Source organism: Molossus molossus, unplaced genomic scaffold (assembly GCF_014108415.1).
Source record: "Molossus molossus isolate mMolMol1 unplaced genomic scaffold, mMolMol1.p scaffold_m16_p_20, whole genome shotgun sequence".
NCBI classification, from domain to species: domain Eukaryota; kingdom Metazoa; phylum Chordata; class Mammalia; order Chiroptera; family Molossidae; genus Molossus; species Molossus molossus.
In genome coordinates, this window is record NW_023425356.1 from 35,491,386 (window position 1) to 35,514,543 (window position 23,158).

Here is a 23,158-nt window from a genome sequence, read left to right on the forward strand (position 1 = left end):
AAGGATCCCCTTTTACGTTGTCAAAAGCTAATGTAAATATTTTCAGGAGTGAACCAATCGCTCAGTGAACCAATGAGGAGGCCCCTTGGGTGGAGCTGGGCACATTTTTGCCTAAACCTGGGAACAGTCTAGACGTGTCCACAGGACTACAAGGATGTGGAAACCGGGAGGGTAAGGAATCACCTCAAGTGCTCCAGAGTATGACTTTTTATAGAAAACCTCTGGAAGAATACCAAGAAACTAGTTGCCTCTGGGGAGGGAAGCTGGGGCACTTGGGATAAGGCAGGAGGAGGACAAAGAAGCCTAAGTTTTTATTGTCACAGCCAGGTTATACTGTGGTTAGTGCCTTAAAATATATGATGACATTTTGCACACAGCCTTTTGTTAACGTAAGTGACTGTACCTTTTATCTTGACATTAGCCAGAAGACAGATATCTGTTTGTCTTTGGTTTCCTTGGCTGGGCCGGCTGCTAGCACCACCCACTGTTTGCATATTTCTTTGGTACTACCTTCTACCTGCGCTCCCTGCACCACCCCAGCCTCCCAGAGCCTAATTAGGCGTAGATGGCCACAGGGACTAGGATCCTAGCACTTCCAGTACCACTTCTGCAGGTGTGACATGGTATTGGGCAAAGTTCACATCTTTCCACAGAAGCACCTCTAGTTGCAGAGCCAAGTGAACACGCTTTGATGGCTCCTGTTTCACCTTAAAAATTCAGGTGAATTCTGTGGTCTATGAAGCACCATTTTGTTTTTACAGAACATGACCTTGTAAGTTATCATTAGGAGAAAGTGTCGCTGTGTTTATCTTGTGGTCTCAAGTAGCCCTACACACTCTGCATGTCCCTAGAGGACTGAGTCCACTTTTGTTTTTTGCTTTTTCCTCTTTGTTTATTAAGGTTATTATTTACATATATTAAAATTCACCAATTTTAAATGTACAGTGTGATTCATTTTGGTAATTGTATACAAAGTGTAGCTACCACCATGGTCAAGACCTGGCCAGTGTGGCTCGGTTGGTCGAGTGTCATCCTGTGCACCAAAAGGTCGCCGGTTTGATTCCTGGTCCAGCCTGAGTTGTGGGCTCTATTCCCAGTAGGGGTCGTTCAGGAGGCAGCCCATCAATGTTTGTCTCTCATATAAATGATTTTTTCTCTCCCTCTCCTTTCCTCACTCTCTAAAAAAAAAAAAAAAAAAAAAAAATCAATAAAAACATATTTAAAGAAAAAGAAAAGATATAAAACCGTTACTCCACCTTGAAATGTTTTCCATCCCTCTTTGCCCAGAGTTGATTTTGAGACATGAAAGTTAGTTCAACTGCTTCCTCTAACATCGTTTCCGGGGTGATTTTAGGAAAGTGAGTTTACATCTCTGGATGTGTGGGATGTGTGTTTCTGCTCTTGTAACATGAAAAATGTAGAAACAGATTTGTTTCTGGGGGCTCTTCAAAACATTCAGAAAATGAGGGGTGGGGTCAGGGCAGGAATCTCAGCCTTGCGTCTCCATTCTTGATATAACACACGGACGTCTCTATGTCTGGGGTAAAAGCCTGTGGTCACATGAGAAAGACTTAGGTTTCTATCTCCTCTCTTGCTAAAGTGTAATCTTTTCCAAGTGGCAGTTTCTTCATCTGCAGTATCAGGCTTATTAATAAGACCTATTTGTGTAATATGGTGAGGATGAAGTGAGATGTGTGGGCACCCTTACCTATGGTTGTTTTTGTAGCAACCCGGGCATGTGCCTTGACGGTGAGTCCAACGGGTGACTCCTGGTGCACGGGGCAACTCTCAACCAACTGAACCACACGGGCCAGGGCTTGGGTGGTGTTATTACGGTGTAATATAAAGTCACTGCATTCAACCATCTCCCTACTACATGTTTATGCAGGCTGAGTTCCACAACCAAAACAGAAGCTCAAAGCAGGCCCACCCGTGTACTCTCTCCTGGCAGCCCCACGCCTACCTGTCTCCGTTCTAGGACTCAGGGCGCAAATGGGCACATGTGCCTGTGCTTCCCATGAACCTCGCTAGGGGGCAGAATCGGAACCAGGAATTTCTAATGTCTGTCGTACACGCGCGACGTAAAGCGGGACTGCTTTATGGCATCCTGCTTCCGCCGTAAAGCGCCGCCGGCGACCCCACGCTGGTGAGTGGAAGAGACAACTTCCCGGTGGGGAAGGCGGCCCTGGAAGGCGGACAGGGTCGGTTTTTCGCTATGGGCAAGCGCGGGAGCCGGAGCCAGAGCCAGCTGCTCAACACCCTGACTAAAAAGCAGAAGAAGCATCTTCGGGATTTCGGCGAGGAGCATCCCTTCTATGACAAGTACGAGGGGCACGGCGGGGCCGGAGAGCCCGCGTCCTTTCCCGGTGGGAGCGCGCGTGTCCCCGGGCTGGGTCCGCCGGTCTCCCGCCTCTCCCCCCGCTGCCCCGGCGCCGGCTGGGCTCGGGCTCGGGCCGGCGGGCTTTCAGCGGGCGGGTGGGTCGGTCTTCCTACCTTTTCCGGAGCCAGGACTTTATGCCAGATCACACCCCGCTGTGTCGGCTGGTTTTTTACGGCCAGAGGTTTTCTGGGTGGATTTGTTTTTGAGTTGCGTGGGGCTTGCGACATCCCTGTGTACCCGGTTACAGTGGGAGGACTGATGTATCGGTAGCTGTGGGCGCCCCTGTCGGCGTGCGACTCTCAGCTGGGGTCTTAGCGCTTCCCCCGCCGCCCTGGGCCGCTGCCTCAGTGACTTCGAGGGATGTGCTAATTAAGAAAGTTGCTAGGAAAGGACCTGAGGTCTTTTATTTGCCAAAGCTAGCCATCTTTTGCGAGAGAACCGGTTGCTCTGTGTCTCCGGTATTTGTCATGTGACCTCGTGAAACTTCTCATTTGTCAGTTGTTACCTGTTTGTTACATTCTTACAACCTCTGCTCCAGCGCATGTCTTGTTTTTATCTGGCTGTAGTTACGTGGTGTCTATAGCGGTCTATCCTGCCTTTTTCCTTGGTAGTTGTGTCATTAGACTTTCCTGACTGCCACATACCTGCGGTTAAACATTACCTGTTTCTTCTCAGGGTTTCCAGAAAGGAAGCGAAACCACAGATTTGTCAACTGGTAATGCTTTATGCTCTCTTTATAATAGTGGGTTCTGGGTTGTTACTTTTAAAATGTATATATAGTAATAAACTTTGGCTATGTTTCCACCTTTTTCTAGTTCAGATATAAGGTGTTATTTTAGCGATATTGCTTCATTTTAAATGCAGATGTCTGTGAAAATGACATTGTGATAACTACAACAGTAACCGGGAGTTTGAACTGTGGAGAGATCGGAGAGATCAATCTATTAGAACTATTAAGGACACTTAGCCTGTATTCTTTTATTGTATTGTAATTTTTCTATTTTGCCTTTAAATGGGCCAAATGTCTGACAAATAGGTTAGATCTCCTTATAGCCTAGAGCTTTCTTCCCAGGGGGAACATTAGCAGTTCGAAGATGAAGAGCTGCTAGGGTCTTAGCTAGATTAACTGTTTTAAATAAATGTGCTGGGCTTGCTTGAATGAATAGGATTGGGTATTTGCACAAAAGCTCATTTTTATTTAGGAAAGTCTGAGCCTGTTATGCTGTTTGCTTGATGATAGTCATAGGGTAGTGACAAGAACAATATCATTTTGTTTTTACAATTCCCATTTTCTTTTTAGTCAGAGAGTTCAGATTCTTCAAACTCTGAAAGTGAAGCAGAGAGTGAACCAGAACAGATTTCTGTGTACCACAAACTACTCGCCACGTTAAAGAATGTTTCTGAGGAAGATGAGGAGGAGGAGGAGGAGGAGGAAGAAGAAGAAGAGGAAGAGGAAGAAGACAATCCTCTAGATGAGGCAGAAATGAACAGTGAAGATGGTGACAGTGATGTCAGTGTGGAGGAAGAGACAGCAGCGGAGTCTGCTGAAAGGCAGGAGAGTAAGTACCTTCTGTATGGGTCCATCATCTGTGCCAGGACCATAGCTAGATTGCCCCATGGGCACAGTGCCCTATACTGTGTGGTTTGGATCCAAAGCAGAGATTCCTAAACTTGTTGGCCTCAATGATACCTTTGAGAGTCTGATGAAAACATAGGACTTTCTTGTCAGAGAAATGCAGAAATAGCATTTTTGCTTAGGACTTCCAAGACTTCATCAGAATTTCCCTGAATCAGAGGAAAGAGAACATAATTCTGCTTTGACTATTTTACATGTCCATCTTGGTGTTCTTTGTCTAGTTATCATCTTAGAAATGGAACTGGGTCAACAGTCAAGCTTAATTTTGAAATCTGTTTTCCATCTGAATTTGCTTAAAAGTAAATGATGGCAATAGACATGGGTGTTGATATAGGCTAAAGACTTAGATTATATTTGTCAATAGATGTATAATTGTATTTACGATTAAATAATTTTATACAGTGTTTGTCAAAATTGGAGGCAAGGTCTTACCTGCTGACCCCGAGGGAAAAGATGGGGACGAGCCACCTGGCACATCACAAGAATCGCTGGAGGAGTTTACGGATACAAAACATGAGTCACTTTTCAGCCTGGAAACCAATTTTCTCGAAGAGGAAAGTGGAGGCAGCTGTTCTCTGAAAGCATCACAAGGTCAGAATTCATCAGGTGCTTCGTACCGGGGTTATGGGCTAATACGCATGAATCTCTTGTTATTGGAATGAGTAGCAATACAAACAGATACTTGAGCAGCTAGATTGAGAGCTAGGAAGAGACCCCTCTCAAAGATATTTTGTGCTTTTCAATGTGTAGGCAGTATTGGAAGTTGGGGTGTTGAGAGGAAGGCTGTTTGGCAGAACAGCTTAAGAATGGTGGGAGATGCCCGGCCGGTGTGGCTCAATAGTTGAGCGTCAACCCATGCACCAGGAGGTCGCGGGTTCAGTTCCCAGTCAGGGCACATGCCCAGGTTGTGGGCCTGATCCTCAGTAGGGGGTGTGCAGGAGACGGCCAGCTGATGTTCTCTCTCATTGATGTTTCTATATCTCTCTCCCTCTCCCTTCCTATCTCTCTAACACAGTGGTTCTCAACCTTCCTAATGCCTTGACCCTTTAATACAGTTCCTCATGTTGTATGTGGGCGTATCTGCATGTGGGCGGACCCCCATGTGGGCGGACCCCCCTAGAGATGGATACAGGAGCAGTGTCTCGGTTCCTAAGACCATCGGAAATATGTGTTTTCTCATGGTCTTAGGCGACCCCTGTGAAAGGGTCGTTGGACCCCCAAAGGGGTCGCGACCCACAGGTTGAGAACCACTGCTCTAAAATCAATAAAGGAAAAAAAATGTAAAAAAAAAAAAGAACTGTGGGAGGGAAGGCCAACTTCCCAGGCCTCCCCTTTTCACAACTCGGGTCAGGGGAAGACTTCTGATGTTCTTCCCAAGTAGGGAAAAAAGAGAAAGAGGAGAAATACTTAGCATTTTTCTCTCTACCCTTTACTTCCTCTTTTTTTTTTTTTTATCCTCACCTGAAGACTTTTTTTTTGCATTTATCTTGAGGGAGGGAGAGAGAGAGAAACAGACATGTGAGAGACACATCGAGTGGTTACCACCCACACAACCCCAACCAGGGCCGGGGACAAACTGCAACCAAGGTATGTGCCCTTAGCAGGAACCGAATCTGGGTCTCTCTGGACCGTAGGCCGACGCTCTAACCACTGAGCCAAACCAGCCAGGGCCCAATTGCTCTTTTTTATAGGAGCAATAATTTTCCAGATTTGTGAGACTCAGTAACTAATCCGATTGGTCCGTATTACCATGGAGTGCCTCAAACACCAAGAAGCTCCACTCTGTCTCCCCGTCTCTCAGCCTCTTGACCATGGCTCTATCTAAATGACAGTCACTTGGGCAGGGCCTGCCTGTGTCAGCCTTAGGCAGGTCTCTGTTGTCTCTCGTCCAGTTAGCCTGCATCTGGGTGGACAAGTCAGGTTGGTCTCCTTTTGTGTTCTGACTGCCTTTTTTGGTCCCAGTGCCATTTTCAACCTGCCTCTACCATTACTGAAACTGAAGTGTTTTTTTAAATATGTTTTTATTGATTTTTTTTTTTTTAATTAGAGAGGAAGGGAGAGATAGAGACATTGAGAGAGAAACATCTATCAGCTGCCTCCTGTACGCCCCCTACTGGGGATCGAGCCTGCAACCCGGGCATGTGCCCTAACCCAGAATCGAACCAGGACCTCTCAGGCCGTGGGACGACACTCAGTCAGTCCATTGAGCCATACTGGCCAAACAGTGAAGCTGAAATTTTAATTTGGCCCATTTGGTTCTGCTAATTATGCTGGAGAGGGAGAAAAAGAGGTAGAACTTGGGCACAAAGCCCATTTCGAACCGCCAAATCTTAAAAACCTGGAGGAAGCATTAGAAGTCTTAACCATTCTAAAATATCTCTGGTTGTTTTGCCTATACAGATATATTAGCACCTAGAAGTCTTTTGTCTTACAGCTCACTCTTACCTTAAGCATTAGTCCAAGTTTCATTTGAAGTTTTACCATTTGGATCTTTGAATGGTTCATTTCACTTCGCTCTGCTTCTTAATGAGGGGGCTGGAAGAGAAGGTTGGGTGGCCAGCTCAGAGCGCTGAAGACAACCCTGAGAACAGGTGCTACTGTTTGGATCATTTGCTCAACTCAGCTGAGGATTGAGTATTTCTCTGTGTTTTGCAATGCAAGGCAAATCAGGCATGCAGCCTGCCCTCAGGGATCTTATAGTCTGGTAAATGAATGAACATGCACATCTGTGTGTTGCACTTGGTGAGTGGAGGCAGGGTCCCTGGGGGGGACTGTCTGTAAAGGGCTAGGAATGGCCTCTTAGTGGAGCCAGCACCGTTCCTGACATAGTCTCCTGGGAAATGGTTATTTATTGTGAGGTAGGGGGTAACATTAAATGGATACTATTTGCATATACAAAAATGAGGTGAAGGAGAGGATAAAAATTTTTAATTAAAGGAAGGCAAGCCACAGAGGCAGAAGAATTTGAGGGCCATATCATTAAAAAATTACATTGGGGAGGTAGGTTGGAGGTTCATCCTATAGTGCCCCACATTTCAGAATGAGAAGTTTCTTCAGAGGCTTTGGAGCTGGGAAGCAGTGTGATGAGAGGAATGCTTTAGGAAAACGAACCTGTCAGAAACGTTCAAGCCCGGGCTGGGAGAGAGCGTGGGGAAAGTAGATGGGAAAGGGATGAGTTAACATGAAGAACAGCATGTCGTCCTCACAGGAAGACCAAACATGCCTGCCATTTCTTCCAAGTGTTCTGACATTCTTTACTTCTGAATTAGATCCATTTCTACAACATGTGAACAAAGAACTGAAAGAAAAAGAAATTCAGGCTGTTGCCACAAATCCCAAAACTACGCACGAGCTCAAAGTAAGTGTCGCTTAGTCATCTCAGTCACACCGAAGGAAAGTTCTAAGTAAAGCCGTGGTCCTGGGTTTGAGTGGTCTCCCTGAATATAGGATATACACCAGCAGTGCATGGCTTGGTGGGGGGCAGGGCACGGGGAGGCCGGAGGAGCCTAGTGGGGCACCAGTGTAGCTAGAAAAGGTGCTGAGAAACTGGAATGTGGGAGCCAGATAAGCTAAGAGACAGTACACTGGGGTTTAGACCGACATCTGCAAGGGGCTGTTAACATGACCTAAGGCAAGTCAATCCACCTTGTTGACCTTCACTGTTCTCCCCCGTTAGAGGGGGACAGTAATGCCTACCTCAGAATAAAGTCAGTAAAACAGTAGCTACTGCTGCTCTTTCTTTGTTTGAAATATCAGATAATGGTTCACAACTAAATTACTCAAATATGGAGTATTTGTGTTTTTATTTTTCATCAGTTAATTAAAATTTTTGAGATCGTTATTATAAATGCAGTTGGAATAAATAATTCAAAGATGTCTCTTATGCCCTTTGCCCAGTTTTCCCCAATGGTAACATCTTGCAAAACAGTACAGTATCACTGTCAGAAAGCTGACATTGATACAGTCTACCACTCTTCCTCACACTTCCCCAGTTTTGCTCCTATTCGATTGTGTGTGTGTTTAGTTCTGTACTGTTTTATCTCAGGTGTAGGTTCCCCTACCCACCACCCCAGTGATGACGCAGAACACTTCCAGCACATAAAGACCCCTCCTGTTTCCCTTTGCCCTGGGATAAGCACACCCTTTTCCCTCGCCCCGTTCCTAACCCTTGGTAACCACTAATCTCCATTTCTATCATTTTGTCATTTCAAAAATGCTTGGAAAAGTTTGTCTGAATTGTATAACCTCTCTGAACCTCGGACTTTCCTAAACTGTAAGAAGAGCATTCTAGTATTTAACTTGCAGGGTTGTTGTGAGGATTAAATGAGATTACTGTAAATCAAGGGAGGTCTTGGTAAATTATAAAGTACTGTGTGAATATAAGGTATTATAATTCATTTGTAACAATAGTTCTTGATCTCTCTCTCCCCTAGTGGCCCACCCTGGGCAAGCTTGTCTTTTCTTCCAAGTTTCAGAAGTCAGAAACATTTAAACCCCCAAAGGACCTTGACTTAAAGGCACTTCATCTCCAGAAGCCTCTGGAATCCACCTGGATCAAGACCAACAGCCAATTTCTCTCTGGTCCTCAGAAATCAAGTAGCCCCTTCACATCCCTCCAGAAAGAGCTCTTCTTAATTATGAATTCTTACCAGGACTTGTTCTACCCAGAAAGGACCGCCCTGAAGAACGGGGAAGAGATCCGCCATGTGTACTGCCTGCATGCAATCAATCACGTCCTCAAAGCCAATGCCCAGGTGCTTGGCAACAACAGCAGGCGTCGCAGCCAGAAGCTTGGGGTGGGTGACGATGATGACTTCAGGGATCAAGGGCTAACGAGGCCCAAGGTGAGTGGCAGCAGGGGAGCTTTGCCCTCAAAAAGGAGACTGCAAGGCACTGCCATGTAGGCGCCTGGCACTTAGTAGGTACTCTGGTCTTTTAATGATTAGAGTAATGAATGAGACCAATGGGGCATGTCTGGTGGGCCCAGTGGTGTCAGCAGGGCTGCAGATGACTCAGTGGTAGATTTCTGAGGGTGACTCTAACTGGAAAATTGTGAGTAGGAGGTACATCTATGATAATTCTTTAAGATAAACCCTGACATACATACATAATGTTCCATTATAAATGTGTTCTTTGGGGTTGTAGAGCTGGATGGGTCCTTAATGAGCTTCTTTCTTAATCCCTGCATGTTCTAACTGGACTGAGACCCAGATTCATAGGGACCTTGCTAAAAAGAAGCAGGAGAAGCCCTGGCCGGTTTGGCTCAGCGGTTAGAGCGTCGGCCTGCGGTCCAGAGAGACCCGGGTTCAGTTCCCGCTAAGGGCACGTACCTCGGTTGCAGTTTGTCTCCGGCCCTGGTTGGTCGTGAGGGTGGCAGCCACTCGATGTGTCCCTTTCACGTCGATATTTCTCTCTCTCTTCCTCTCTCTCCCTCCCACTGTATCTGAACAAAAAAATGGAAAAAATGTCCCTGGGTGAGGATAAAAAAAAAAAAGCAGGAGAAGAGAGCCAGCAGAGATGGGATGGGAACCAGAGTCTCTTCATTAAGCCACAGAAATATGGAAACCTTGGAAAAGAAAAATCCCTATTTTTCATGTAGATTTTGCTGCTTAGTGTGATGATTACATGTATTTGGGCTCATCAGCTTAAGCTCCAGTGGATTTAGTGCTATGATAGAAAATGCCTTTTAGTTCCGCCTCCACTTTCATTGGGGTTATTTCTACTGATTGTATTATTTACAAAAGGGGGTTAGACATTAATAATTTATTAAGCATCTTCATTTTTCTCCCTCAGCAGTTGTAACTTGAAGCATTTTAGGAAATGTTTGGAAAACTAAGGCCTATTAAAATAGGATCTTATTTCAGAAATGCTTTATCGTCATTTCTGAAAAATGTACTACAGAATGTACTAGAAAAGTAGTGATGCATTAGTCCTTTTCCTTACCAGTTCTATTTGTTCTCTACTTATTTCTAATTCATTTTTTGTTTAGCATATATTTGTTCCTTGGGTCCTATGTATAAAAATACTGTGCGCCCTGGCCAGTTTGGCTCAGCGGATAAAGCGTCGGCCTGCGGTCCGGAGAGACCCGGGTTCGGTTCCTGCTAAGGGCACGTACTTCGGTTGCAGTTTGTCCCCGGCCCTGGTTGGTCGTGCGGGTGGCAGCCACTCGATGTGTCCCTTCACGTCGATGTTTCTCTCTCTCTCTCCCTTCCTCTCTCTCCCTCCCACTCTATCTGTACAAAAATGGAAAAATATCCTCGGGTGAGGATAAAAAAAAATAAAAAAATAAAAAATAAATAAAAAAATAAAAATACTGTGCTAAGTTTTGTGGAAGACAGGATGAGTCACATTCCTTGCCCTCAAAGAGCTTGTGTGTTTATATCCTTGGGTTTTTGCTAGTGGACTCCTCTGTTAAAGGCACTGACTTAGCTTAAAAGGTATTTCCAAATTCTGCTTGCGAGTTGCCTCCCATGGCGCCATGAAATTAAAATCCACAGGACATGGTGCTGTGGGTGTGAAGGGTGCTCAGCTTCTAGCACTGAGCCAGTTCTGGCAAAGAGGTTGACATGGATGTGGTCTCTGGCTGGGGCCACCGCCGTACAGAGGCTCCTCAGCAGCAGGTCGCCAGCCGCTCCCCTCGAGCTGCCCTTCCTTCCCCTCCCCCACCGAGGCCGCCTCTGCTCCCTCCGCAGGTGCTGATAGTGGTTCCCTTCCGGGAAGCTGCTCTGCGGGTGGTACAGCTCTTCATCAGTCTCCTTGAGGGCGACAGCAAGAAGAAAATAATTGTGAGCAACAAGAAGAGGTTTAACGGAGAGTATGGCTCAGATCCCGACGAGAGGCCGCCCAACCTGAAGAGGCCTGAGGACTACGAAGCCGTATTTGTCGGCAATATCGATGACCACTTCAGGATCGGTAATGCCTCCTTGACAGAAGGGAGACCCCAAGGACCTGAGATGTGAGGTTCACAGCGTTGGGGGCTGAAGCCTGGAATTGGGCATTCTTTCAGTGGGTCCCTGGCCTGGCCTCCTAGCAGGACCAGAGTGCATTGGAGACATCTAGTCTTCCAGGATAGAGAGTCTTGCCAAGGTTAACGGGTGGGAGCTTGGCTAGTGGAGTGGAGCATCTCTGCAGGCTCATATACAAGGCGCACGTACATTACAACGGACATGTCGACACACCCATAGCTGTAGCGCATTGGCGGTGCTGCAGGAGTTCTCAGGGAGCTGGAAGTGATGGGCTGAGGGGCCTATAGGGGAGACTGAATGAACTGAGCATCTACACAGTGGTGGACTTCCCTCCTGCCTGAGAGGTTGCAGTGGGTGTTCTGGGAGCACTTAAAGCAATCTCCTTACCCAGCATGGGCACAGGGTGGTTAGGGAAGGCCTCCTGGTGGAAGTGTCATTTGATTAGGATTTAGCCAGTTACAAATGGGGGTGGTCAGAGTGGAGGAAGAGGTTGGGGACAGGAAACTGCATGTGCAGAGGCCTCCGGGTGAATAAGCCAGGCATGACCTAGAATTGACACAGGCTTCAGCATGGCTGGAGTCAGGGTGCAAGGGGATAAGAGCTGGTGTTCAGTTTTAAACATGTACTGCCGACAGCTGATTAGTCTGGAGCCCAGGAAAGAGACGTGGGCTAGAAATAAGGTGAAGGTGATGTTAAAACCATGGTTAGTGAGGAAATTTATCCAGAGCTTTATGTAGATTGAAAGTCGAGCTTGAGGGTGAATCCAAGGATTTGTGGAAGAGCTATTTGAATCTGGAAAGATCGATAATGGCCAGGTCAGTGACAGAAATAGAAGTGAATGTTGGAAACCACCAGCGAGGAAAAGAACACTTCAGGGAGGGTGTGTTCAAAGTGCTGCTTATACATTCATGACAAGAAACACTAAAGTGCTGTAAATGGGTAACAGAGCTATTGGTGACCTTAGCAAGAGCACTTCGGTGATTCCTGGGCATCAGAGGCCAGACTGCAGCACACTGAGGAGTGAGCGGGAGATTTCAAAGTTGAGACAGCTTTCTGGAGAAATTTGACAGTGAAGGAAAGGAAGGGAGTGGGAGCTAGAAGGGACACAGGTGCAAAGGAGGGATGATGATGATGTAATAATCAAATCAGTTTGAGCATGGTTATATGCTAAGGGGAAAGATTTGGAAGGTATAAGGGTGCGGGTGCTTTGAGAGGGTGGAGGCTAATGACTGGGTGTGATGAATGAACTGATGTAAACTTGGCTGTTTTGTGTAGGAGTGGCAATACTTCAGAGAAGCATCCGGCTCTATGCCCCCTTTTACTCCTCGGACATCCTCATTGCCTCCCCTCTGGGCTTGAGGACCATCATTGGTGCAGAAGGGGAGAAGAAGAGAGATTTTGACTTTCTGTCTTCTATTGAGCTTCTCATCATTGATCAAGCTGACATTTACCTGATGCAGAACTGGGAGCATGTCCTGGTAATGCTGGTCATTCAATTTAGAGGGACTAGATGCTCTGGTTTAAATCCTACAGAGTTATTTAAGTCTAGATTAAAATGCAGGCAGTTCAGAAACAGGGATATGGTCCACATTTTCTAATTTGAAATGAAAAATTTTGTCCCCTTTTCTACCCACAGATTGGTCAATAAACTATCCAAAGAGACAAAAATTCTTGTCAATATTTTCAAATCTCTAGAAAAGATTTCTTCCCCTAAAAGGTCACTTCTGCTAAAAGACCACTTTACTGTGGCTGGTCAGTTGCTTGGTTGGTTGAAAATCCTCCCCACTAGAAATGTCTACAGAATTCCTCTTGTGGCTCATGCTCATTCTTTTCTGATCAGTCTTCAGTGGAGATGGGAAAACACTGCTCACGATTTCTTACTGTGAGATCTTGTTTTACAGAGAAATGAGGGTGCTTATATCCCCTACTGTAATTTGTGCTGTGATTTTTATTTCTCCCTCTTCTTCTGTGGTGGTGTCAGTTTTAGGATTAAAAACCTGTGCTTTGGAATAATCCTTATCACAGAACTATAGGTTTGGTTTAAAAAAAAAAAAAAAGGCGTAACCCTGGTCAGTTTTGCTCAGCGGTTAGAGCGTCAGCCTGCGGTCCAGAGAGACCTGGGTTCGGTTCCCACTAAGGGCATGTTCTTCGGTTGCAGTTTGTCCCCGGCCCTGATTGGGTTGTGCTGGAGGCAGCCACTTGATGTGTCCCTTTCACATCAATGTTTCTCTCGCTTCTCTCTCTCGGTCTCTTCCTCTCTCTTTCTCCCACTCTATCTGAACAAAAAATGGAAAAATGTCCTTGGGTGAGGATAAAAAAAAGGCATATAAGAACTTACCTTTCCCACAGCCCCAGGGCTTGTAGGAGTTTTGGGACAAGTAAAGGGGAGTACTTATTTATAAAGTAGAACATAACTTTGTAGTGCTCCTTACCCTTTAACATGTATTACAAGGGAAAAATATAATGAAAATAGAAAAGACATGTAAATGGTCCATAGTCTTTAATTGGAGGAAAAAGCATGTGGGAATCTCTTACTGATGTTTTGAGAACATATAATCGAGGGACAGCAGCTCTGTTTTCCATGTCCTTTTCCTCCTCGTCCAAGTGTGGGACTGAGGAACCCATAGAGTGACCAAGGGGGCATTTCAGAAATCCCTTGTAAAGGACTATTTCTGTAGGTACCATTTTGATCCTCTTCAAAAGGTCTAAGAGGTGGCCAGTCTTAGCTTACCTTCCTGTTGGGGTTGTTTGCCTGACTATAGGCAAGTTTCTGACTCATCTGAGCTTCAGTTTTCTTGTAATTTGGGCAATGATAGTACGTACTTTATTCATGGGGTTAAATAAGATGACAGACGTGTAAAATGCTTAGCAGTGCCCAATTGGTAATGCTCAATAAGTATTAATGGTAGTGTTTTTTGCTGAAAGCATTTGATGAACCACATGAACTTACTGCCCTTGGACTCACATGGGGTGGATTTTTCTCGAGTGCGGATGTGGAGCCTCAATAATTGGTCCAAGTACTATCGCCAGACACTGCTGTTCGGGGCCCTGCAGGATGCCCAGATTAACTCCGTGTTCAACAAGTACTGCGTCAATGTGCAAGGCCAGGTGTGTTCTCTGGATCTTCATGAAGCATACGTATTGTTTGGGTCAGGAGGTGGAAGGAGAGGAGAGCGGTTGGTCAACAACGGGGACCGCTCGCCGCCTAACGCTCTCATTGACTCCTGGCAGGTGGCGGTGAGGAACGTCCCGATGACAGGCTCCATCAGTCATGTGCTGGTGCAGCTCCCACATGTCTTCCAGAGGATGGAAGCTGAAAACCTAGCTTCGGTGATTGATGCCAGGTACCTGTTTTCCTGTCCCACCAGACACCTGGGGACCACAGAGAGGGATTGACTTTGGCATACTAATTTACAACTGGATTCCCTGCTGGTTTAATAAAGTACCATTTGCCAGATGAGATGAGGTCATTGAACCGAATCATGCCATTGTCACAGGAGGAAACTGAAGCCCAGACAGAAATGGTGCCTTGGCCTAGTTCTCACAGTTAGGTAGTGGCAGGTTAATCTGTTACATCGGGGTTCTTCCCCCTAAACTGTGGCAGTTTTAAGCTATATTACACTGCTTGATGCTGCAAAGTATTCCATGTCAACAAACTAATTGTTAGCCCTTCTGGGCAAGAACTATTTTTCTGATGCTCTCTGTATTTTCCCTGTCTCCTCATTGTGTTTAGTCAGGGGCTCCATGGTAGCAGAATGGTACTTAGCACGTGGGAAGTGTTCAGCAAGTATTTGTTAAATGACTGACTAACTGAAGACTGACTGACTGAATGAATGCATGCATGCATGCATGCATAATGTTAGCTACTTCCTAGAATAATTTTCTGGGATAACTAGCGTTACATCTATTCTCTCTGATGAATGATGTTAGCACTTATTATTTTTTTTTAATGTGCTTATCAAGTTTTATTATGTAATCACTTTGCAATGAAATAAGCCACATTGGCCTCTCTGAGGAGGTAGAGGGAGATTGACTTGCCCAGGGTCACTCGGTTAGTAGTGACCTAGGGGTTCAACTCTAGACTGTTGACTTTGCCCTTTGCCTTTCCAAATCAGGTTTCACTTCTTCGTGGACAAGGTTTTGCCTCAGTATCGTGATGCAGTCATGTCGCACACGCTCATCTATGTCCCCTCCTACTTTGACTTCGTGCGTCTCCGAAATTACTTTAAGAAAGAGGACCTGAACTTCACCCATATCTGCGAGTACACCCAGAAGTCTGGTATCTCCAGGGCCAGACACTTCTTCCTTCACGGAGAGAAGCAGTTCCTGCTCCTCACAGAGCGCTTCCATTTCTACAAAAGGTGAGGTAGTGCCAGGTTCCGAACGCCGCTTCCTGGTGGGCAGCGCAGCGGGGTGCAGAGCCATCCTGGCTTCTGCTGAGCGCATGGCACACGGCACACGGCACACGGCAGCCTTCGTGGGGCAATCAGTCCTCCCCTACTCTGCCTCCGGCATGAATCCAGAGCATTGGGGGTGGGACAAACTCTTTGTGGTTGGTTGGTTCCTCCAAAATGGGCATTGTTGGGAAAGGCTGTGGCAATAAATCAGCGACCACAGCATGACTGTGCAGAGATCTGGAGTGGGTGCATGCTCAGGGTACTTTTGGTAGCTGCTCATACATCTCAAGACGGACAGAGTCGAACAACTCTTGACTGGGACGACACAGTGACCGCAGGAAGGGGAGGGGCCTGTCGTGGAACCACAGGCACAGAATCGGGGGTGGGGGAGCTAGAAGCTGAGCAGTGTCAGTGTTCAGAAAGTTTGGTGTGTCCCGAGGAGGTCGGCGTGCACTCCCTCCCCAAGGAGAACCTGGGCAGGGGGCCCCTGGGGGTTGGCAGGAGGCAAAAGGCGAGGGGCTTAGTGTTGAATATTTAAGGGTTTCAGCCTTTGTTTAGCTTCCGCAACATGTGATTTTGATCAAATAAGTCACATGGGCCTTTTTTTTCCCATGCTAATTCGCATGTTGGTAATATTGAGTCTTCTGTTACAGCTTGGGATAGTCACAGCCCTTTGTTCACCCGGGTGATTTACTAAGTCTCTGCTGCCAAATGAAAAAGCCCTGTTTGAACCCTCACCTAGAGACAGATGGAAATTGCGTCCTATTACGTCTTGTCGTCTTTCCTGATGCACATCATGTCTAGTGAATTTAAGTTCTGACTCTATTGTTCTATTAACTCTCAATTATATATACCAACAAGGGGCACATTTTCTCAGAGAATTTCTAATGTATGAGCCAGAAATCTTCCAGGCTTTGGAGCATATTGGGTGATGCATCCTGGCATCGCATTGTCTGTGTGCTGATGTTAGGACATGCTCCCCAGACATGCTCTTGTTACCAAGATGGGGAGGGAGGAATGCAGCAGCTTTGAGGCAGAGTGGGCTGCCGTGATGTGACCTCTCCGGGCAGTCTGCTGACAAGGTGATCTGTGAGTGGAGAGATGACTGCGTTTGTATTTCATGGGCTCCATCCAGCAGACAGGGCTGTTGGCCAGAGTGTTCACGAATGCCTGCTTGTTGACATTATTTGCTTTGTCCCAGCAAGTTGTTTTCATTCATGTTGGAGAGTGGTATTTTGGGGGAGTTTATACTCAGCAGGTCTTAAGAGCCCTTAGTTTTCTGTCAGCTTGACAGATGAAAGCAAGTCCTTGCAGAGAAGAGGGTAGGTTGGAAAACTTCCCAGTGTGGTTGTCGTAGCAAGTATGAATTAAGCTGGGATGTTCTCAAAAAGCAGCTTTTCAAGGAGAGGACATGATGTCCTACTTAAGAGAAAGGAGCCTTTCCTCTCTCAAGTAAGCAGGACAGTCTCCTGTCTTACACTGTTCATTTGTTTACCAAGCCATTTTGCCTGCAGAGTCGTTGTAAAGGCAAACCTAGCACGACCTAGCACGTGCTCTGGACCAGGTTAATAGGTGTATCCGTGTTGAAAGTGAATGGGAAAATGGGCTTCAGAGTTCTGTAACTGCGAATGATCTCAGGGTTTCCAACTACAGAATTTTTTGCTTGAGAGATCACCAAGGTGATGGTTGCTGTTTTGATCTGCAGTGCCTTTTTTTTTTTTTATCTTCACCCAAGGACATTTTTGCATTTATCTTCAGACAGAGTGGGAGGATGAGAGGGAGGAAGAGAGAATGAGAAACATTGATGTGAGAGAGACACATCGAGTGGTTGCCACCCACACAACCCCAACCGGGGCCAGGGGACAAACTGCAACCAAGGTACGTGCCCTTAGTGGGAACCGAACCTGGGACTTTCTGGTCCATGGCCAACGCTCTAACCGCTGAGCCAAACTGGCCAGGGCTACAGTGCCTTTGTGCTTCTATTTTTTATTTGACCTTGGGAAAATTACATGTGTTTTCAGCTTTACTATCCAGCTCTGAAACTCTGTATTTATGTTCTCTGTGGAAGTAGGCAGTGTTAAAAATATTACAGTTTACTGTGAAATAGCAAAAAATTTCACCCTGCAGATTTGTTTTCTTTGGGGCAGATGAAACCAGTATACACTTGGAATTGGACTGGTATTTGGTCAGGATGGCCCTCCAGAGGAGAGGGAGGTTCACAGCTCTCTGTTGAGCTGTGGAGGGTTGTCATCCAGGGAGCAAATGAGAAACTCTGGAGGTGGGATTCCTGCAGTTGGGAAGGGCTGCTGGGGTGTTCCTGGTGGCCCCTGTTCCTGTACGTGAAGCCCAGTTCTAGAAGTAGTAGGTCTGTTCTCTGCAGACCATACGGAGGAGCCCGCCTATATCCCAAACCGGTAGTCAAGTCTTCTTAATGACCTTTCCCTATAAGCCTGTGGCTTCTAAAAACAAGAACATTCTGTCATCTAACCACAATACCATTGTCATACCACTTGGCATTACTACAGTAATGTCTAATATTGTAGTCTCTTCAGATGTTCCTGGGTGTCCCCAAAATTACCCCTGTAGCTGTTTCCCCTAATCCAGCTGCAGGTAGGGCTCATACATCGCATTTGGTTAACGTGTTTCTTTTATCTGTCTTGGTTCTCAAGCAGGGACAATTTTGCTCCCTATTTGGCAATATCTGGAGACATTTATGGTTGTCGCCACTGGAGGGTTATACTGGTGGTCTAGTGGTCCCAGCGGGTCGAGGCCTGGATGCTGTTAGACATCCTGCAGTGCACAGGACAGTCGCCACGAGAGTTGTCTGGCTCAAAATGTCAGCAGCGCCGCAGTGAAGAAACTGTGGCTCCCAGTGTGGTTGCAACTGGGAATAAATAATGCTCTTTTCTTCTTCATGACATTGACATTTTTGAAGAGTACAATCTAGTTTTCTATAGAAAGTCCCACAGTCTCAGTTTGTCTGTTTTCCTATTTAAATTAGTGGCTCCCAAACTTTGCTGTCCATTAGAATTCCCTGTGGCTTTTAACATCCGAATGCCTGGGTCGTACCTCAGTACCAGTTAACTCACAGTGCCTGGGGACCAAGCATAGGTATTTAAAAAAACAGCCCTGGCCGGGTTTCTCAGTGGTTAGAGCATCGGCCTGTGGACTGGAGAGTCCCAGGTTCGGTTCCCGCTAAGGGCATGTACCTCGGTTGCAGTTTGTCCCCGGCCCCAGTTGGGGTCGTGTGGGTGGCAACCAGTTGATGTGTCTCTCACATTGATGTTACTCTCTCTTCCCCCCTCTCTCCCTCCTGCCCTGTCTGAAGATGAATACAAAAATGTCCTCAGGTGAGGATAAAAAAAATAATAAATAAATATAAAAATAAAAAAACAAACAGGTGATTCAGCATCCAGCAAAGTGTGGGGACCACTGATTTAGAGTAAACATTTTGTGGTAAGAATTCCCCATAGAGGAGGTTGCCTACTTCTCACAGCATCTTGTCAAGAGCCACAGTGTCCATATATCCCATTATTCCTGATGCTAAATGTGATCATTCGGTCAAGGTGGGTCTGCTTGCTCTCCATCTATCCCTCCATTGTAAAGATACCTTGTCTGTGTAATTAGTACGTAATCTGTGGGTGTGTATTGCATTATTTAATGGCTATATAGTAGTACATTGTTTGGATATATAATTAACTCATTTTCCTTTTAATAGGAATATTGGCGTCTTCCCCTCTATTTTATGCTGTTATTTACAATAATGCCAAGAGCATCCATATGCATAGTTGATGACATGGTTGCCTAGTTAATTCCTTAGGATACATTGGAAAGGAAAACTTATTACTCAAAGGCTGTCCCCAATTAAAAATTTGCTACACATTGCCACTTATTGGCTCCCTCCGATCTTACCCCATCTCCCCGCCCCCACCACCCAAAATACATAATAATTTATACTTCATTGGCCCATTGATGCAAAAGCCCACTGGTTCCAGTGACTTGATAGTCAAAATGATAACCTCATTGTTTTGATGTCTTTGTCTTGCTTTTTCGTGTTTTGTGTAATTGTCAGTTGAATGCAGAGGCAGAGGTGAGCAGTACTTATGTCCGGCACACCTCTCTCTGCCAGGCCACTAGTGTGGCAGTTGGGAATCCAGTCAGGGTTTGGTTGTTACTATAGTAACTTTCGATACAGCACAGACTTTAAATTTCTCCAGCAGCCAGTGGCTTCGTGTGGAGCCTGGGTGGTGCTGGGCCTTTTCTCAGCACCCTGCTGTCCTCTCAGCTTTCACCCAGGCCTGCACCCCAGTGTCCCCTCACTGCTGCCCCTCCAGCAGCAGGCTGTCCCTGCTTGCTGCTCCCGCAAGGCCTGAGGTGGGGGGGTCTCAGGGTCCAACTCAGTTTTAAGCAGGCCCTGTTCACTCTGGGCTTTGAGGTGGGACTTTCTCTGGGCCCCTGCACACCCCCCCCATACCCCCGGCAGCCAGACTCTTGTGTCTCTGAGGGGTCTTGGTGGGAAAGAGTTCCTGCTTCTCCCCTGGTGCTGGCAGACTTCCCCTCACATCAGTGGGATCTCGGGTTGAATGGGTTTGGAGTTCTTTCCCCAGGAACAGGCTGCTGTTGCTTTTTACTGGGTATAAGTTGTGGGGATGGATGGAATTGGGGGTTACTGCCCCTCCCTTAGGGGCAGATGACTTTTGCTTCACCTAACCTCCTCCACCAGCAGTTGACCTTTTCCCCTTTCCCATCGGCTTTAGGCTTTTGCCTCCTTTAAAATATGGGTCTGGGAGTTCCATATAAGGTTCATGTCTGTGCCAGTGGGGTATCTCAGGTCTTCTGCCCTGCCTCCAGTCTTTCCCCAGAACTCCCAGTGGAGGCCCGTGGAAAAGAGCTCACGAGTGAACGAGAACTAAAGGAAGGACCAGGAAGCCCAGGGATACTGAGCTATCATCCCAGCCCACACTTGCCCTTTGAGAACTGTTAAAAGTGTAGCTGTTTTCTTTCTCCTCACTTTCTTGGCAGCTCACCTCTTCCTCTTGTTCTCTGCCAAAGGTGAAATAGTGCTCATGCTCTCTCTTCAGAGGGCTCGTCACTGTGGAATATAGTCATTGGTGGCTCAAAGCTGGCCTGTCCTGGCTCGTGAGATCTGGTCGCATGTCTCTTCTCAACTCCAAGTTCAGCAGCATGACATTGAAACAGGCCATGGTGGGAGTATTTACACCACAGAAATCGGCACGTGTTTCAGATCAGCACCCTCCCTTCCCTAGCACCTCATCGAATCACTTCACTGGGTTGCCTCGTAACATCAGCTGTCTAGGCTCAAGAAAATAAATACTCTCATAGATCATCTGGAGTTTTCTTGTTGGTGTGGGAGCAATATTCTCTTGAATTTTTTACATCCTAAGCTGAAGTGGAACTCAGTGTTTGGTTTTGTTTGTTTTAATAACTAGTGAGGTAGAACAGCTTACTCAGGTTCCTCAGCCATTAGAATTCCTGTACGGAAAGGTGATGTTGAAAGGTGAACCAAGAAAGCGGTGCAGTTACAGTCTGAAAGAGGAGGGTCTCCAGAGAGAGAGGATGAGCCATGGGGTAAAGGACAAGGAAAGTTTATCTTCATGAATTAAATTCCCAAGGGAGTCTATAATGCCAGCAATGCATGAGAGTCTAACAGGAAAAATCAGAAGCTTGTCAACATATAAAATCTTTCGTTATGGTACCCCAGAGGGCATAATTGACCTGGACCCAAACCATACAGTGAGTCTCTGGGGGTTCCCCCCCCCCCCCCCAGCATTGCGCAGCAGGGAAAGAATTGCCTGTTAAATGAATTGCTTTCCCATAATGCCTAATGGGTCCTCAGGCAGGATTTTGTACATGGATGAACTCGGGACATCTGCCATGGAGTTAACGTGTCTATAGAGTGACAAGAAAAGACTGATGGGAATGCATTTACAGTTTATTTTATGTACTGGTGCTGACCTCATCTTCATCATAGAACATTCTGTTTTGCCTGATTATAAGGATAATGTTAAATCATAAGCGCCTGCTTTCTACATTTTCTCTGACAGACTTCTAATCCTAAGTCTACTACATTCTGCACCCTACCTCAGTCTACCAAGAGTAGGCTCAAGAAATGCAACTTATTTTATCATTATTTTAAGCCAGATACTAGGAATTCAGCTATGTTGTCACACATAAGCCCTTTAAGCCCCATGAGAGAAACGTCGGCCTGCTATCGGGGCCGTCATCTTCCCGAGCAGGAGGCAGCAGGAGTGCACTGTGTGCCCTGCAGGTCTCGGGCAGCTTTCCCATCCACCTTCCCGTGGACACGCCCTCTCTTCCCTTCCGACAGGTACACCATAAAAGGCATCAGGAACCTGATCTTCTACGAACTGCCGACATACCCCCACTTCTACAGTGAAGTCTGTAACATGCTGAGAGCCACCACCAGCGGGGAGGAGGCCGCCTGGACCTGCTCTGTCCTCTACTCCAGGTACGATGCCCAGCGCTTGGCGGCGGTGGTCGGTGTGGAGCGGGCGGCGCAGATGCTGCAGTCCAAGAAGAACGTCCACCTCTTCATCACGGGAGAAAGATGAGAATTTGTTGGGCAGGACATGGTATGTGGCGTGATACAGGATACTTGGTTCTGTGCTACTTGGGCCGAGTTCTGATCACTTCTTCGGGAGAAGGACTACTCCAAGGAAGGAGCACCAGGCAGCAGCATGTCCGCTACTTTCTTTCTTTTCAGGCCCCGTGTCCCTGAAAAGTTCAGTGTAAACCAAACTTTGGTAACTCCCATCTTTCAGAGGTCAGGAGGGAGTTAAGGGAGGGACTCTAAGAACTTGATAAAGGAAACTTATACTTGTGAACCTTTTTGTAAGCCATAAATTCTTTTATTGTGATTTTACCTCTAATTTATTACACTTGGTAAATTTGTCCAGATTATTTCTGGTTGACACTGTCTTAAAGTAAAGCATACATGTCATTGCTTGTGAGAACTGGGTATGAGAAATTGGAATATTCTCTCTGCTGAATATCATCTTAATTTTGGATTGCACAGGTTTTTTTGTTTCTTTATAAAGGTTTTTGGTTTTTTTTTTTTTCATTGATATTTAGAGAAGAAGGGAGAGGGAGAGAGAGAGAAACATTGATCTGCTGCCTCCTGCAGGCGCCCTACTGGGGATCAAGCCCAAATACTCGGCATGTGCCCTGACCAGGAATTGAATCGGCAGCCTTTTGGTATGTGGGACAATGCTCAACCAACTGAGCCACACCGGCCAGGGCTGGGTTGCACAGATTTTGTAGAACTGTTATTTTTCCCCAACCAAACTTTTAAAAACTATAAATATTCCATTTTAATTCAACCTAGAAGAGTGCATTCATTCACTGATTTTTAAAAAACTCACAATAGTAAATGTTTCAGCTAAAACACACACTTAAAATGTTACATAAAAGAACAATTTCTATTCTGTTTCAAGAAATAATTTTGTGAAACTCTTGATGTTGACCTAAACCATCTTCAACATCATTGTTTTCATCATTACTGTAGTCATTTTTTTATGTTGTATAACAGATAAAAAGGAAGTGGTACTTTTTGAAATATTTTCAGACTGAGAAATTGAAAGTAACAGAACCGGAACCATGTAAGAGTAAGTTGCCACTTGATGGGCCGGTCACTCCTTACAAACCACCCACGGACATTTTTCTACGTAACCACAAAACAGCCATCAAGTCAGGAAATTGCTGTTAATATCTTATTACCCCCATTCTGGTTTTGCCAGTT

General features: G+C 46.1%; 1 protein-coding gene across 3 annotated transcripts; it reads left to right on the top strand.

The window, feature by feature from the left end:
* Positions 1-2,138: 2,138 nt before the first annotated feature.
* Positions 2,139-22,412, top strand: UTP25 (UTP25 small subunit processor component). Of its 3 annotated transcripts, none has more exons than XM_036273580.1 (12): positions 2,139-2,322; positions 3,056-3,095; positions 3,681-3,939; positions 4,419-4,607; positions 7,286-7,374; positions 8,450-8,860; positions 10,709-10,928; positions 12,257-12,459; positions 13,907-14,089; positions 14,213-14,325; positions 15,097-15,342; positions 21,728-22,412. In XM_036273580.1, the coding sequence occupies exons 1-12, from the start codon at positions 2,216-2,218 to the stop codon at positions 21,969-21,971; spliced, it is 2,304 nt and encodes a 767-aa protein (XP_036129473.1). In that variant the 5' UTR covers positions 2,139-2,215; the 3' UTR covers positions 21,972-22,412. The 3 variants fall into 3 exon arrangements, with proteins under 3 accessions (XP_036129473.1, XP_036129475.1, XP_036129474.1); XM_036273582.1 differs by having other exon boundaries at positions 4,437-4,607; XM_036273581.1 differs by having other exon boundaries at positions 4,434-4,607; positions 21,728-22,411.
* The last annotated feature ends 746 nt before the right edge of the window (positions 22,413-23,158 follow it).